The sequence below is a fragment of the Myotis lucifugus genome, unplaced genomic scaffold (genome assembly GCF_000147115.1).
Source record: "Myotis lucifugus unplaced genomic scaffold, Myoluc2.0 scaffold_17, whole genome shotgun sequence".
In the NCBI taxonomy this organism is placed as follows: domain Eukaryota; kingdom Metazoa; phylum Chordata; class Mammalia; order Chiroptera; family Vespertilionidae; genus Myotis; species Myotis lucifugus.
This window is the reverse complement of record NW_005871065.1, coordinates 2,584,114-2,602,098: the sequence shown is the minus strand read 5'-3', so window position 1 is coordinate 2,602,098 and position 17,985 is coordinate 2,584,114. Positions and strand designations below refer to the sequence as shown.

Here is a 17,985-nt window from a genome sequence, read left to right as displayed (position 1 = left end):
ACTCAACTGAGAGAGGATCTGTCTGGCACATAATTAGTGTTCACTACACATTAGTTTAATGATTGGATTTTTAACAAAGAACTGTTATTTCCTGAATTTTTGTTGAGGTCAAACTAAAACCAAAATATGGGATGTTGAGTCTGAGTTCACTGTCTTGTGAAGTCAAAGAATGAAGTCAAGGACAAAAAACAGTTAGTGGAGCCAAAGTTTATTAAGAGTATCCATGGGAATTAAAACCTATTAGTCCATGTGTGGAGGTCCACATGGCCATAAACCATGTGCTCCCCACCACAGGAAGGTGAGGAACCCATTGTGTGCTGGGGAGAAGGGAGCAGCAAGAGGAAGCACTTTTAGTTTGGGGGTGGAGACAGCCTTGCTAGCTCCTGATTGGTCCTTTTAAAAAGTTTATGCCTTTTTGCATGCACCCCTCCTTCCCTGCCTAGTTGGGGTGCCTTAGTAACTCCACCTGCTGGATTCCTGGTTCTGTTTTCCCTTCCTGTGGTCTCGCCCCTATCTGCCTAGCTTCTCTCTGTTTCCTCAGAACAATTGGCCAACTTCTTGAGTCCAGGGTCTATGGGTTGTTTTTCATTTGTTTTGTGTGTTTTCAATTTATATTTATTGTTTAAATTATTACAGATGCCCCCTCTTTTTATCCCCCCAGGGCCCAGGCCTTTTAATTTCAGCCTTTTACCACATGGTGATGTTCTTGCTCACTTTGCTTGCTTAGACCTTTACAAACCATCTTAAGATTCATGCTCCTTTGAGAATCCCTAGAAAAGATCCTATATAATAAAAGGCTAATATGCAAATTGCCTCCTCCACCAGGAGTTTGACCAGGGGGTGGGGAAGCCAGACAACCGTCTGCGTCCCCTCCCCCCAGGAGGCCCGCCAACCACCCGCGACCCCTCCCCCTGGCCAGCCTGGCCCAATCAGCCCCGATTGGGGTGGGCCAGCTGGACCCCATCCATGCACAAATTCATGCACTGGGCCTCTAGTACACAGATTAAACACAAACAGTAGATTTATACATTGTATGTGTAATTTTATTTTGAGAGAGAAAAAATTCTCTATCTATACTTTATAGTTTAGATATACTATTTGACAATTTATTTATGCATAATTATTGTATTTTCTCAGCCTTTACTGTTCAATAAATGCTCCAGTTAACAACTTAAGCCAAATGAGCATCCAATTGAAATGAAAAAAAAATAGTTTTGTATATGTTTAATGATTTCCATCTCAATTGTATTGTTTTAGTTTCACAGTTCGTATTACTGCTATCAACACTTCTTTTTTTTCCTACCATATTAAAACACAATAAAATCTTCCATAATATTGCTTAAACTGACATACTGGAATTAAATTGTTGACTGGAAAGCAGCCCCATTAGGCATGTTATGCAAGCTGTGCTTATAGTTAAAATGGTCAGGTACTAAGTTAGGGGATACACACATTTAAATACCAGTATGTAAATAAAATTTAATAATCATATACAAATCTGTTCTATCAAGCCATTCTCCAGTAAATTGCAATACAGTACAGTAATATTTTGATAAGAACATTGGAGTTGGAACAAATTTAAAATTGAAAACTATGTTGAGGACTGAGTTTTCATCTTCCAAATTTGACCTTGTATGCTTCAGATTTCTTAAATTTTTTAGTCTCATAAAACCTGAAGTTCTCTGAGCCTCTGTGATTCAAATAACCCCCTGCAGCCACTAATAGCTCTTGCAATATATGGCCTTAGGCATAAGTATTTGTAGTGGAGGTCTCTTTTGAAAAGTCCCTGAGCCTGCCACTTACTAGCCTTAGGCAAAGAGTCTTTAACCAGCTGCTTATTCCATTACTCTTATCTGGGTTTGTTTTTTTCAAAGTTCTTTAGAGACTCTGAAAGAACTACTTTATTTGCATTGGCTCCATGACAACACCTGTCTATATCATCTTTGCTTATAATGTGAAAGAACTAGATGAAGAAATATATACAGGATCTAAACCCTCATTCATTGATTCATTGATTCATCCATCCACCCATCCATGAAAAAGTTGTAAAATATAATAGCAATTATTAACATTTGTATGAAGCACACTATTAAGCATTATCTCATTTAAAATCAACACCAACATTATTAAAAAAAAAAAAATTTGCCAGCACTCTCTTGAGTAATTACCCTAGGTTTTTGCATTTGACTTTGGAAGTGTCACTGTACTGTACTATTAACTTTGTAAAACATATTACAAAAGATATATTTTGATATCTCACCATTAGAGCCACACTAGGACAAATGCCCTAGGACAGTGGTTCTCAACCTGTGGGTTGCGACCCCTTTGGGGGTCGAACGACCCTTTCACAGGGGTCGCCTAAGACCATCGGAAAACACATATATAATTACATATTGTTTTTGTGATTAATCACTGTGTTTTAATTATGTTCAATTTGTAACAATGAGATTGGGGGTCACCACAACATGAGGAACTGTATTAAAGGGTCACAGCATTAGGAAGGTTGAGAACTACTGCCCTAGGATAACAATGTTATTGGTAACTAAAATAATGATAGTTGGACCCTGCTCAGTTGGTTTAGAGTTGTCCCATGCATCAAAAGGTCAAAGATTGGATTCCCAGTCAGGGCACATGCCAGCGTTGTGGACTTGACCCCAGATAGGGGGCATGTAGGAAGCAGCCTCTCTCTCTCTCTCTCATCTCTCTCTCTCTCTCTCTCTCATCTCTCTCCCTTCCTCTCTTTCTAAAAATCAACAAAAGCATTAAAAAATAATAATAGTTGCAAAAGGAAATATGATTTATTGACTTCTTTCTGTCTTCTAAGTAATATACTAGCTTATTTATGTAAACTATCATGCTATATTTTCACAAAAGCCTTCAGGAAACAATTATACTGCCATTTCACAGACAAGGAACCTGAGTTTCAGAGAGTTTAAGGAACATTCCCAACATCACACTATATTTAAAATTGTAAATTAGGACATGCCCCGAACCAAGCTGATACTACAAGTTGTATGAGAATTTTGCTTTAAAATTAATACCTTTGATAGAAACTCTTTTTTTTAAAAAAAAAAAAACTTTAGAGCAGGTCCATATACTTCTTCTTTTATATAATGGTTGTTCTGGCAACAACCGGACTGGCACAGTCATACCGAGTATCTTCCTTTCACTGACGAACATAGAATTTGGAGTCAAACTACCAGGATTCAAATCCAGGCTCTTTCTCTTATAAACTGTGTGATGTTGGACAAGTTATTTAATCTCTTCCTGACTCAGTGTCCTCAGCTGTAAAATGGGGAGTATATGTGCTCCTACCTCATTGGATTGTTGGGAGGTTTTAATGAGGTAAAATATATAAAGTGCTTGTAAGAGTGCCTGGCAAATAGTAAGCTCTTTATAAATGTTATGATGGTAACATAATCCTTATCATCATCACTCCTCAAAGGATGCTATTACTCTCATAGGATGCATGAAGAGAAAGGTAACAAATATAAAATAATTCTTCAAAAAATTTGTATCTAGATATGAAAATCTTTTAATGTGAATGTGTCAATGTACTCTTTAGTAATGTACTATAAATGGCATGCTTGTTATTGAGTTAATTATATGATTTTAGATATGGAATTGTAAGGTTATCCATTAATGTGTCCTATTAATTCTACAAGTTTTTGTGATATAGGAAGATTTATTGTATATTGTTCTTGTGAATTTTAAAAAAAACAGCATGATTTGGTTGTACTGGCAAGTCTAGCATCTGTCCAAGATAATAGGTCTGACCTTTAGTCTTATTTCAATCTTCTGCGTCAGAATTCACTTCCTCACCTGGACTGCTTTACTTTTTAGTGCCTTGTGGAGGAATTTTAACTAAGCGCAAAGGGACAATTTTGTCTCCTGGTTACCCCGAGCCTTATGACAACAATCTGAATTGTGTATGGAAGATCACAGTGCCAGAGGGAGCCGGCATCCAAGTAAGGATATTTAAAAATGTCTTCTTCTCATTGTGTATTTGAAATTAATCTTTTCAGAGATGACAGGACATACATTATTGCTAAAGGTATAGCCTTTTGACTGACATGGTTGAATTTAATAGAAAAGTACTTGTTATTAATTTTTTTCACCTACAAGTAACAGAAGGACAATGCAAAATGGCAAAAGCAATAAGAAAAATGTATTGCTCTGCAGAATATGTAACCTTGGGGTAAGGTAATTCAAGGTGGTGTTTTATATATATATTAAAGGTTCCATTGTATCATTCTTGACCCAGGTGTTTTCCATCTCCTGCCCTGCCATCCTTAGCCTGTTGGCTTAGTTCTTGGGCTTCCTTTCTTATGGCCTTGAGATGGCTGGGACAGCCCTCAGCATAGCACTGTCCAATGCCCAGAGTCATACGTCTCTGTCTTATGTACCTTTACAGTGGTTAAGACAACTTTCAAGAAACCTTCCAGCAGACTTTCTCCCCTATGCTACAGATCAAAATTGCAACCATATCCATTTCTAAGGCATGCACTGAGCAATAGCAAAAGATTTACTATTTTTGGCTTTACCTTTATAATATTTCAGAAAATTCAAAAAATTACTTGACAGGTGTCAGGAGTTAAATAGGTCAGAAAACCAATGAGAAAACATAAAACACATATGTTCAGTCTTTTTAAAGGTATTAAAAATCAAAAGGTTGTGGATCTAACCTTATATTCCGATTAACTGTGCTACCACTTTATGGCCAATTTATAAAATTGGAGATAACCAATCAATCCTGTCTTATTAGCGGTAAAATTAACAAGGATTTTAAGAAAAAATTTAGGAACAGGGAATCTGAAATGAGATAATACTTTTAGAATCTTCATAAAAACATTTACTATGTCATCTAACTCTGAAGATTAATCTAAAGCATCTTCTATATTAACATCATCTTGTCCATTCCTATCTCATCCTAAAATAATAAAAACACTGGCATTTTCCTTCTAGTCCCTACAATGTGGCTTCAGCACCCACTGCTCTAAGTGAGCCACTTGCACAGTGATCACTGAGGACTCGCATTGAATCCGTTGTGTTGCTCCTCCTGTTTATTCTGCAGGTAACATTCTGTCCTGAGATTTTCCCCTCACTCTTAAAACACTTTTCTTAGTTTCCATAGTACCAGTGCTCGATTGGATTTTGTTTTGTTTTCTATAGCTATAGCTTCTGCTTGGACACCTAGGAACAGGGCCTCCTCTTCCTCTTCAACTCCTCAAATGTGTGGGAGTTTCCATGGCCTTTGTTCATCTCACCTCACACCACTCTCTCTGCCACCTTGTCTGTGTTTATGGCCCCTACTGCCCTTATGTGCTGATGCCTTGGACTCAATCACAATAGACAATCAGAAAACATTTTTTAAATGCAATGTGTTGGGGTGACATTGGTCAACGTGGTCATAGGTGTCAGGTGTAGGTTTCTATGTTACAAGATCTGTATATTGTACCATGTACCCCCCAAAACATTTTTTTAAATAAAGGACTGAATAAATGATGATTTCAAAACTTAAATATCTAACCTAAACCTTTGACCTAAGCTGTATGCTATACTAAGTGTGGCAAAAGTAGGTTTACAGTTGTTCATATGGAAAATCCTATATAATAAAAGGCTGGACCATAAGTATAATGACCGGAACGACCTCTCAACCAGTCACTATGAGGTGGGGGGCCTGCGAGGGAAGCCAGCTGGCTGGCAGCAGCTGTGGCTGGGTGGGTAGGGCCTGCAAGGGGAACTGGGTTGCTAGCGGCGGCAGCAGGTGGCCAGGAACTGGCGAGCAGGCGGAAAATGGCCCTGATCGCAAGCTAGGCCTAGGGACCCTATGTGCACACGATTTTGTGCACTGGGCCTCTAGTAATATGACAATTAATAAATAATAATACAAAAATAAACTCTGTTTCGTGTACTCACAACTGTAAATCTACTTTTGCCCCATCCAACTGTCCAACTGGAAATTTTCTGCTAAACTTCTTGCTGGCATCTCACATTCATCCTGTTCAAAATTGACTTCATTATTTTTTTTTTTATCCAAATTGGGGATTTTTTTCCAGTGTGCTCTGTCTCAGAATGAGTCCTAAATCTATTCAGTTGCACAAGCCAGAAATCTTGATGAGTTTTCTCTGTCCTCTACTCTTCACAGTAAACTGTCAGCCTGTCTTCTACAAATTAGAGTAAGTCTACTTCTTTCCATCCAGACTTTTACCCCTTAAGATTTGGTAGCCATCATCCCTGTCCCAGGTTCTTATTCTCTGTCATTCTATTCCCATAAGACAAATAGAGTAACTTCTAAAAATATAAATCTAATACTATCACTTTCCTGCTTACAATGCCTGGATTTCCTGTCTTTTATATCGTTAACTCCTTGACACAGTTGATTACTTCTTTGTGCTTTGTGTCCATTCCTTGCTTATTCCATTGACACCATTTTAGTTCTTTATCAAAACCTAGCTCTCTCTTGCCTCTGGGCCTTTGTGCATATTATTCCCTCTGCCTGCAACACACTCTACAATCTCCTTTTATTTGGCTACTCTTAATCATTATTTGTGTGTCTCAACTAAGAAACAGTTTCTTAGTTGAGAAACAGTTAAGACCTGCCATGAACTTAAGGCAAGATTAAGTCCCCATGCCATATGTTCTCATAGATTCCTGTATTTTCATTGTCAAAACACCTATCATGTTTTACTGCTATGACTTATTTGTAAGCTCGGGAGGGTAGTAATCAGGTCTGTTACAGGAGATAGCACAGTGCTATTTTGAAAATGAACCAGTGAATACCTATCCAGTCAGCGAAGTTTGGGATTATTTTAAGGAGTTAACACTATATGATGAACTGATAAGAAATCTGCAGGCCCAGCGGGTTTGGCTCAGTGGGTAGAGCATCAGCCTGCAGACTGAAGGGTCCTGGGTTCCATTTCAATCAAGGGCACATACCTCTGTTTGCAGGTTCCTCCCTGGCCCAGGCCCTTGTCAGGGCATGTGCAGGAGGCAACCAATCGATGTGTTTCTCTCCGATATTTCTCTCTGTCTTTCCCTTTCTCTTCCATTCTCTCTAAAAATCAATGGAAAAATATCCTCTGGTGAGGATTAAAAAAATAAGAAAGAAATCTGCAGAAAAAGTATGTTATATATCACTTGTTCTAGTCAAACACTATTCAAAGTTGGACACACATAAATGACACTGTAAAATGACTGAGAAAGCATTTAGTTTAATGATTGCACTTTGGAAAACAGTTTCAAATTTAGCAAAGCATTTATCAAACTTACAGAGTGTGAAGCATATTGAACTTATAATTCTAAATTCTCTAAAGGACTACCAAGCACTTTTTTCTAATTAACCTATTATAAGTATGCTAATTTTAAATATACCACTAAATCACAGGAAATTCTATAACAGTTGCATACACGCATACATATGTAATACATAACGTATTTGAAAATTTCACTAACTTCACCTTAAAGCCACCTGGCTAGTACACCAGGTATGGAATAGTGCTGCTTTTATTTTACTCTGTTGGGCTGAATATATGTATGAATAAGGAATTTTATGAATTTCCAATAAACCCTATATGAGATGAAATGGGATAATCGTTTGTAGAAAGAAGAGTAGAAACATTTGAAATGCTGAGCATCCTTTGGAAATAACCTCAACAAATAGATCAATTTTTTCTTTTAATATTGTGTGTGAAGTTTGGGGGGAAGAAGGATATTCATTTGTTTGCCTGTTCATTTTAGCAAAGTATATGGAAGGGAGAATTCTAAAAGGACTGCATTCAACAGTAACAGAGTTATGAAGCAAAGAGCAATCTTTATGTAATGAGCCACAGAAAAAAATATTGGTTACTTAATTGCCTCAATTTATAGAATGATCACCATTAATATAATATTTCACACAAAGTCAAATGGGATTTGAATATCTATATGAGGGATATCTGACTTTAATAATTGCTAATTCATTACCTTAAAAAATTGTCCATGACCGATGACTCCTAATGCAAAGTACCTCCAAACACTGAATCAGTTGCTCCTTTTAAAAATATCTTTCACTTGACTCTTCTTTGGTTTTTGTCATAGTTTGTCCTCATTCATCTTACTAGTGTCTTCCACACCCTTTATTATGCTGAACGACGTTTATGATATGCCCAGAATCCTAGTAGCAAATTGTATTAATCTTCTGTGGCTGCTGTAACAAATTACCATGAATTTGGTAGCTTAAAATGATGTAAATGTATTCTCTCACTCACAGTTCTGGAGACCAAAAGCCCCAAGTCTATTTAAATGCGCTGAAACCATGGTGCTGAGAGTGGAGAGCCTTCTCCCCTGTCCAGGCTGCGGGGAATCCTTCCCTTGCCTTTTCCAACTTCCAGTGGCTGCCTGTATTCCTCGGTGTCTGGTTACATCCCTCTGAGTTCTGCCTCAGTGTTCACTTTGCCTCCTCCTCTTCTGTCTGGGTCTGATCTCCCTTGGCATGTTTCTTATTAGAACAATCAGTTAGATCACATTCAGGGCTCACCTGAATCATCCAGGACAATCTCCCTCTCTCAGGATCCTTAGTTTAATCAAATGTGGAAGAACATTTTTCTGTATAAGGCAATACTCACAAGCTCTGGGGATGTGGACTTGATGTCTTTGGGAGCATTATTTAGTCTGCTGTGCACATGTATCTAGAACCAGAATTAAATGTATTTTCTTCCTCTCACCAAGGTAATAGGTTTTTCTGGAGATGTCTACATTTTTGTTCTTATCACCGATCTGATCTCAATGAATAAGGAAAAAAAAAGATAAATTACTCTTAAATTGTGTGGGGTTTTTTTTTTCACTTCCTTCCCCTGTTCAAATCATACAGAATCTAATAACTTTTCCTATCTCAACACATGTGACAACTGGGTAACTCTTTCTACTATTCCTGCCTCCAGCCTACTTTAGTCTTTCATTGCTTCTCACACAGGCTACCGCAATAGATATGAAAATTGTCTTCACCTTTATTTCCTTCACCCAGTGCGGCACTCCAAAGCACAGTCTTGATTATGCTCCCTCTATTCCCCTCTAAAACCTTTGGTGGAATACACTACTCTGTTGCATAATTATTTTGGTGAATATAAACTGAGCACTATCCTAAGCTAAAAGTAATTTGATTTTTACAACAAAGTTATGAATCAGGTACCTTGATGAGAATGATTTATGTGAGTCATCTAAGGCATAGTGCGTAACTACTCTTCCAGGGCGACATGCCAATAAAACCCTAGAGATTCTTGCAAAAGCTCCAGAGTAGAGGGAGCAGGAAGTTGCAAACTCAGGCATTCTAACTCTAAAGTCTCCTTTATTAATCCACCAAGCTCTACTCTAACTTTTCTCTATTTTTCCAAACTTTGCATGCATATTTCCTTTTATGTAAATTCCCTCTACTGTGGCTAAATTGGATTATTAATGGTTCACTAAATCCACCTCATGGCTTGACTTCTCTACATTTTTACTAACTGAATGAATTTTTTTTTTTGGAGGAAAATCTCACAGTACATTTAGCTTACCTTAAATGTCAATTCCTGCAGGAATCCTGTTAAAGCTGAATGTGATCTTTGCTCTTCCTGAATTGAAGGGAAAGAAAACTCAGATAGATTTGATCATAGATTAAGGAGGTGGTCATTATGTTACAATCATGTGGCTTTAATTCTGGTCTTTTTCCTGTCCTGGAACATTGCCAGTGGGCATAATACCTGTCACTCAGGCAGGGTATGTGCTGCCAGGTGGCACTCACCCCATGGAAGGAGTAGCATTCACTTGAATGGAAGAATGGCGAGGGGCTATTTTGTGGATTGGACATTTTTAATGAATGTGATTGTTATAATTATTTAGTGAATGTGTCGTGCTCACATCTATACATATTTTAGCTAAATAAAATAAATGAATTTTCATAGTTATTCCTTTCCCTGCTCCAAAACTATAAAATATGTGATAACCAAAGAGAAAGGTAAGATCCACCGTGGTGAGGGTCCTGTGGGTTCTTGCCAAGCTCAAGCTGTGCCAACTGAAGTGCAACAAAGTAACACATGCTCTTTCTTTAAATAAAATTTAAGACACTGAGAGGATTATACTCCAGCATTTCCCTTATCAAACTTACGGACTTTCACAGTGATTTAGTTATTACCATTCCATTCATAAAATAAAAGATGTACATAAATCAATTACAAAGTACCATTTTGGTCGTGTATATTGAGACTATTAATTATGTGCACAAGGGATAATAATGTTAAAACTTTTGTGTAGGGTTAATTTTGTTTGATGTATGGAAAGTTCATTTAAAACTTGAAATATTTTCTAGAAGGGTACCTAACAAAATGAATCATCATTAAGCTGTTTAATTAACCTAATAAAATAATTTGATGAGGAATTTTTTTTAATTAAAAAAGGCAGGAAATTGAACAAAGGTTATGCAAATAAAGGAAATATAAGTATCCAGGATAATTCTAGGACAGTTTTTATTATAAGGTCCTACATACTTGTGGGCAACAAGTCTGGTTGTTTCCTCTTAGCTAAAGAAAATGAAAAAACTCAATCAGTGACAAGAATCTAAACTCCAAGAATAGAAGTTAACCAATCATCTGGAACATGCATTGGGATCCTAGCACTGAGACATTAGATTAACGCAAAGCTTTGAATAAAGTGAGCGCTCTGAGGTGGAGACAAACTCAGTCTCATATCCATAGTGACCACTGCTAGATGCCCCATAGGCCTTTTTTATGACAGAAGGCTCATGCGGGCCAGTGCCATAATGGTGTTCAGTTCTGTTAAATTTCTTTTATGAAGGGCCAAAGTGATGTGATCCAGGCTTTGAGCTATTTTGTTAGAAATATGTATTCTTAACAGTAATTACTATTTCACAGGTACAAGTTGTCAGCTTCGCTACAGAACATAACTGGGACTCTCTGGACTTCTATGATGGGGGAGACAACAATGCTCCAAGACTTGGAAGTTATTCAGGTAAATAAGAGAGCAGAGCCTAAGCAAAGTACAGTTATACTTAGTAATTTTACAGTCTCTCTCTGTTAAAAAAGTGTTTCCTACAACTCTGACTTGGTGGTTTTAATTTGCTTTTTATAAACTATATGCAGTGAACTAAATCACAAAGTTAGAAGTTCAAAAGGCATTACAGGTAATGAAATAGAAATGGCTGTTTAAAACCTTACCATATTCTTATTATAATGGTGTAAGTATTTATTGATGCTTTTATGTTAAAGGTAATATTTTCAGTTGTGCTTCAGCAATCATATGTCTGCTGTGCCCTTTACCCTTAAAAAAATGAGCAATGATAGTTAAACATTAGACATTTCCTGGTAATTATGGTATATGCACATAGTAGAATGTTATGCAGCCATTAAAATAATTATAGAGACTGTGTAACAACATGGTCAAAGCTACAATGTACTATTGAGTGGCAACAAAGAGAATATACAATTATTTCTATTGTGAATGAGATTATATAAAATTAATGTATACATATGTACTGACTAGATGGTTTTAAAACTTACTAAGATTTTTAAAAAATTTTATGCAATAATCTAACAGCTTTTTTTAGCATATAAGAGGTGAAGCGAAATTTTATTTTTATTTTATTTTTTTTTAAATATATTTTATTGATTTTTTACAGAGAGGAAGGGAGAGAGATAGAGAGTTAGAAACATTGATGAGAGAGAAACATCAATCAGCTGCCTCCTGCACATCTCCCACTGGGGATGTGCCCGCAACCCAGGTACATGCCCTTGACCGGAATCGAACCTGGGACCCTTCAGTCCTCAGGCCGACGCTCTATCCACTGAGCCAAACCGGTTTCAGCCGAAATTTTATTTTAATTTAAACTATATATATTACATTAACTTTAATTATACTTTAACTAGTGGCCTGGCGCAAGAATATGTGCACATTGAAAGGAAGTTAATTAGAAGGTGGCTGGCAGGGAGCGATTGGACAAGAGGGGCAGGACCTGCCCTGGAGCCAACCTCCCGTGACCCCTCTCTGGCAGGCTGCACCTGGGGTGGCGCAGTGGCTCAGAGGCATCTGTGGAGTGAGCAGGGTCCCTCCAGCAGGTGGGGTCCCTCAGCTTGGCCTGCAGGGATCGTGTTACTGGCTCTCTGACATCCCCCAAGGGGTCCCGGAATACGAGAGGGCACTCTGCAAAGTTGCTGTCGTACAGGCTGTGGGACACAAATGCAAGTGTGCAGTAAACCAGATTTGAGGCCGATAGTACCCCAGCAACATCATAACCCATGGCCAAAGGTGGAATTGCGCAGCCCCGAGAGGAATCGGGCTCTGTCCTCTCTGGTTTCGGAGGTGCGTCGCCCGAACCACCACTGCCAAGTCACTGCAGCTTGGCAGCTCCTGCATTGAGCATTTGCCCCCTGGTGGTCCGTGCGTGTCATAGCGACTGGTCAGACGGATGGAGGAGGGACAGTTAGCATATTAGGCTTTTATATATATAGATTATACTAGAAATAGAAATATAATCTATTAACTTATACATTTCATATATACTGAAATAAGTTTGAATGGTTTCAAGTTTTTAATATATATATATATGTTTTGAAACATTTTTTTATTGGTCTTTAGAGGAGAAGAAAGGAGAGAAAGAAACATCAATGTAAGAGCAAAACATCAATTGGCTGCCTCCTACCTGGGACTGAGACCAAAACCCAGGCATGTGCCCTAACCAGGAATCAAACCAGCAACCAATCAAATGGCGCCCAACCAACTGAGCCACACAGGCCAGGGATTTAATAGATTTTCAAATAGAGTATTGTAACCAGTTTTTTAGCGTCACTGTTGAGGAAAGTAAAGGAGAAATATCTAGAATAGGAGTGATTTGGTTTAGTCATAAAATATATTTTAGATATTTAAACAAGAATCTTTCCTGAAAATATTTTTTGTAAAATTTGAGTATACATTTGTTTATAATAGATTAGGTATAATACATTCTTAATAATGAACACACAGATGAAGATGATAAAAAGTAGTCAATAACATGCTCGTGATGACTGAGTGTTAGCTCTGTGTGAGGGTTGTCACACGTTTCCTCATTCGGTCTTTCTAGCAGTCCTCATAGGTGATTGAAGCTTAGAGAGATCAAGTTGCCCAAGGTTGTACAGACAATGTTAAGATGAGACTAGAGTCCAGCTGGTGTGACTTCAGAGCCGGAAACTGAAACTTAGATCCTCAAAGGGATGAAAGGCAGGTCGCGGGACCTTTGAGTTTTTGTTAATGTCTGTCTTCAGTGATTCAATTAGGACACTATGGGTTGAGATCAAAAGCACTTATATGTTCTGTAATGAATTCACCATGATTTCTTTTATAGAACTAGAGGCCTGGTGCACAAAATTTGTGCACTCAGTGGGGGGTTCCCTCAGCCCGGGCCTGCTCCCTCTTACAGTCCGGGAGCCCTCGGTAGATGTCTGACTGACGGCTTAGGACTGCTTTCCCCGGGGGCTGCGGGCCTAAGCCGGCAGTCGGACATCCTTAGCACCACCACAGAGGCAGGAGAGACTTCTGCCACCGCCGCTGCACTTGCTAACTGTGAGCCTGGCTTCTGACTGAGTGGTGCTCCCGCTGTGGGAACACACTGACCACCAGGGGACAGCTCCTGCACATTGGTCAGTGTGCATCATAGCGACTGGTCGTTCCACCATCAGGCCGAAACCAGCTCTCCAACATCCCCCCAGGGGTCCCAGATTGTGAGAGGTTGCAGGCCAGGCAGAGGGACCCCACTGGTGCACGATTAGGGGACGTGGGGGGACATGGCTCCCTCAGTTGCTGGGCGGAGAGCAGACAGGAGAGCTGGAGGCTTGGGGGACCTTGGCTCCCTTGGTCACTCCCAGCAAAGGGAGCACCAGGAATTCTGGGAATAGTAGTTCTGGTGGCAGACGGAGGGCCGGAAGCAGAAGCCCATAGCATGGGGAGCACCAGGAATGCTGGGAATCGTAGTTCTGGTGGCAGACGGATCTCCTAGACACTAGAGCAGTGGTTCTCAACCTGTGGGTCACGACCCTTTTGGGGGTCGAACAACCCTTTTACAGGGTTCACCTAAGACCATCAGAAAACACATATATATAATTACATATTTTTTTTTGATTAATCACTATGCTTTAATTATGTTCAATTTGTAACGATGAAATTTGGGGTCACTACAACATGAGGAACTGAAGGGTCACGGAATTAAAAAGGTTGAGAACCACTGCACTAGAGCAAAGTGAGCCTGGAGCAAGTTACTGTTGTGGTGGGGGATGGAGGGAAAGCAAAGGTGAGAGACATAAGTAAAATCAGAGTGTCTAGGAAAAAATTAAAGGGAAGATATCCTAAAACTTCCAGGAACTCTCCACCAATGAAGCAAAGAAAAAAAAAAGCCTCTATCATTCTATGAGCAACAAACCAAACTGGGTTGGGAGTCTCAGACATTTCGTTCATAGGATTGCAAAGACAGACAGAAACTCCCGGATTGGAGAGGGCTCCCCTGAGGGCTCCCAGATTGGAGAGGGTGCAGGTTGGGCTGAGGGACACCCCCCCCCCCCGCCCCAGCCATGCATGAATATTCGTGCACCGGGCCCCTAGTATTATAACAAAAGACAATAAATGAATATATCTTCTGAACCCTTAAGCTAATATACCATAAAAATCACCTGCAAACTTTAAAATTAAGTGTATAGAATATTGAAATCCACATGAAATTCAAAACATCCATTTTAGCCCTGGCTGGCTTGGCTCAGTGGATGGAGCATCGGTCTGCACACTTGAGAGTCCTGGGTTCGATTCCAGTCTGTGGCACATGCCTGGGTTGTGGGCTCAGTCCCTGGTGGGGGGCATGCAGGAGGCAGCCGACCAATGATTCCCTGTTGTCATTGACGTTTCTATTTCTCTCTTCCTCTTTCTTCCTCTCTGAAATAAATAAAAATATATTTCATTTTAGGTGACCATAACACTTACTACTCTGACTTTTCCCAGCTCTCATTGTTCCTATATATTTTTAGGCAGTAATGTAAAATGATCTCAAAGGTCTGTCTCTTGGAGATAGTCAGGAACAATAAAATGAAAGAGAAATATGGGAGAGATATTTCTATTAAAAATTCTGGAAAAACAATTGATGAATACATTATCTATCTATCTATCTATCTATCTATCTATCTATCATCTATCTATCTATCTATCTATCTATCTATCTATCTATCTATCTAAAGTCTAATATGCTAAGTGTCTGACCATCTAGGTAATGACGTCATGTAGCAATGCCCAGCTTCCTCTCTGTAGCGACTAGCCTCCTTGCAGTTTCTTCAGCCCAGGAACATGATTTGCACTATACCCAGGTGGAAACACTTTACATTGTAACCAAATGTCTGTGAAGCATTTTCCCATGCCTCATCTCATTTGACCCTCCCAGAAGTCCTGGAGTAGGTGATAGGAGACTTGGTGGAATCCTATTTTATTTTCATTAGCCCAAAAATGGAGATTTAGAAAGCTTAGGAACTTGACCCAACTGAAAAGTAGTAAGAAATGGTAGACCTTGAAAATGACTTCAGGTTTTTTCACTGTGCAGAATATAGTCACTGCATCAGTTAAATATTTTATCCTTTGTTCTCCCTGCGTGATCCTATATAATAAAAGCATGGTATGCAAATTGTCCCCTCAACCCAACCAGGAGTTCTTAAGGGAGTTTGACCAGGGGGCAGGGCCAGCTGGGGGAAGGGAAGGAGGCCCTGGCTGGCGGCAGGCAGCAGGTGGCCAAGTGAAGGGAGGGAGTACCCGGCTGGCTAAGTTGATTCGCGTATGTGCAATACATATAAAGCTCTCGCTGGTGCCAATTGCACACGTGTGTTTTGATCTGTCATTGTCGATCATGAATTTGGTTGACACTTCTATTATAGAGAAAAGGCTAATAGCGATATTAAAATATTTCTTCTAATTAATTTCTTTTCTATGTGCACAAATTTGTGACTGGGCCACTAGTGTAGTGATAACCTATTAGCCGATTAGTACTTAGCTTACTTAGTTTCGTTTTATTATGTGATTGGTGACCTGCTTTTCCAATTATCATTTCAGGAACAACAATACCTCATCTTTTGAATAGTACATCTAACAATCTATATCTAAATTTTCAATCAGACATCAGTGTTTCTGCTGCTGGATTTCACCTTGAATACACAGGTAAGTATAATACCAATTTACTCATTTTTGCATAACTTAAACTTAAATTTGTTGAATGGTGACTTTCCATTCCTCCCTCCCCTCAGCCCCTGGAACCAACATTCTACTCATTGTTCCTAAGAGTTCTCCTTTTTGATATTCTACATGTAAATGAGATCATACAGTATTTGTCTTCTCTGTCTGATTTATTTCACTTAGCATGACACTCTAAATGTCCATCCAAGTTGTTGCAAATGTAAGGATACATTTGGTTTTAATAATATTCCATTATATGTACATAACACATCTTCATTTGTTCATGTAGGCAAACACTTAATGTGTTTCTATATCTTGGCTATTAATAATGCTGCAATTAATATAGAACTGATATTTTTTTGAGATCCTGATTTTAATTACTTTGGATATACCGAGAAGTAGTACCACTGGATCATATAATACTTCTATTTTTAATTTTTTGAGGGACCTTTATGGTGACTATAACAATTTACATACTCATCAGCAGAGCTTGAGGGTTTCCTTTTTGCCACATTCCCATCAGTACTTTATATTTTTTTGCTTTGATAATAGTAATTCTAACAGGTTTAGGGTGACATCTCTTACTTTTGATTTACATTTGCTTGATGATTAGCGATGTTGAGCATCTTTTCATGTACCTATTGGCCATTTGTGTTTTCTTTGGAAAAATGTCTTGTAGATATTCTGCCCATTTTTTTAAAATTTACCTTTATTGTTGAACGTACTACATATGTATGTCTCCCCCCTTTTTTCCCATTGACCTCCCTCCACCCCAAACTACCACCCCCCAGACTCTCACCGAACTATTGTCTGTGTCCATGGGTTGAGTTGTATGATTTCCTTATAAATTTTGGATATTAACTCCTGTTTTTGTGTGTTTGGTTTCTTCTGGGATTTTTATTTTTCTGTGTAACCCCCTCTTCTGGTTTAGGAACAATCTGCTCTTTTTCAGTAAGAATCATCTCAATGTGGTGGGGAGAGCTCACGTATGGGTTAATCCACTCTTGAGCTCCATAAGTTCTACGCCACATCTTGGGAGCTTTGTTCACCTGGATGTGCTCAATGACCAGAGAATCTATATCTAAATCCTTAAGTTCAGCATTAATCTGTATTTTTAAGTATGTGCCGTAAAAATTCACCACTGACCCTTTGTCCAGCCTCATTGTTTGGCCTGAGAACACCTACCAACTCCACCATTGTAATGAAGGAATGGAGCACACTGCTTCTATAGTGACCTGGTGGCTTTTCAGATATGCATACCCATTATGGCCCAGGCAGTGTCACAAGCATTCTTAAACTGGGCAAGAAAATTTGAAACTCTTGATTTGTATTATTTTGTAGGGTTTTCTGAGTAAGTGAATAGCAAACCATTTTCAGAGGTAATCTCAGTCCACTTATAGGAAGAGAGAGTGGATATTAATTCCTTGTCAGATAGATACATTGCAGACAATTTTTTCCGGGTACACAGGTTGCCTTTTGATTTTGTTGTTACTTGTGGTATGCAGGAGTTTTGTATTGTTTTTGATGTAGTTCTACTTATTTTGCTCTTGTTGCTTGTGTTTTTGGTGTCATATTAAAAAAATAAAAACCAATGTCAAGGAGCTTTTCCCTATGTTTTTTTCTAGAACTTTTCTAAATCAGGTCTTATATTTAAGTTTTTAATCCATTTCTAATTAATTTTTAAAGTGGTGTAAGATAGGAGTCCAATTTTATTCTTCCGCATATGATTATCCAGTTTTCCCCACACCATTTATTGAAGAGACTATCTTTTCACTATTGAGTATT

The 17,985-nt window shown here is 38.7% G+C and overlaps 1 protein-coding gene across 1 annotated transcript in view; it reads left to right on the top strand.

The window, feature by feature from the left end:
* CSMD3 (CUB and Sushi multiple domains 3) overlaps positions 1 to 17,985 on the top strand; it is an 831,991-nt gene that overhangs the window by 692,302 nt on the left and 121,704 nt on the right. The window contains 3 exon segments of the mRNA XM_006085310.3: positions 3,844 to 3,968; positions 10,887 to 10,983; positions 16,081 to 16,185. Of these exon segments, the coding sequence (XP_006085372.1) occupies positions 3,844 to 3,968; positions 10,887 to 10,983; positions 16,081 to 16,185 (327 nt within the window).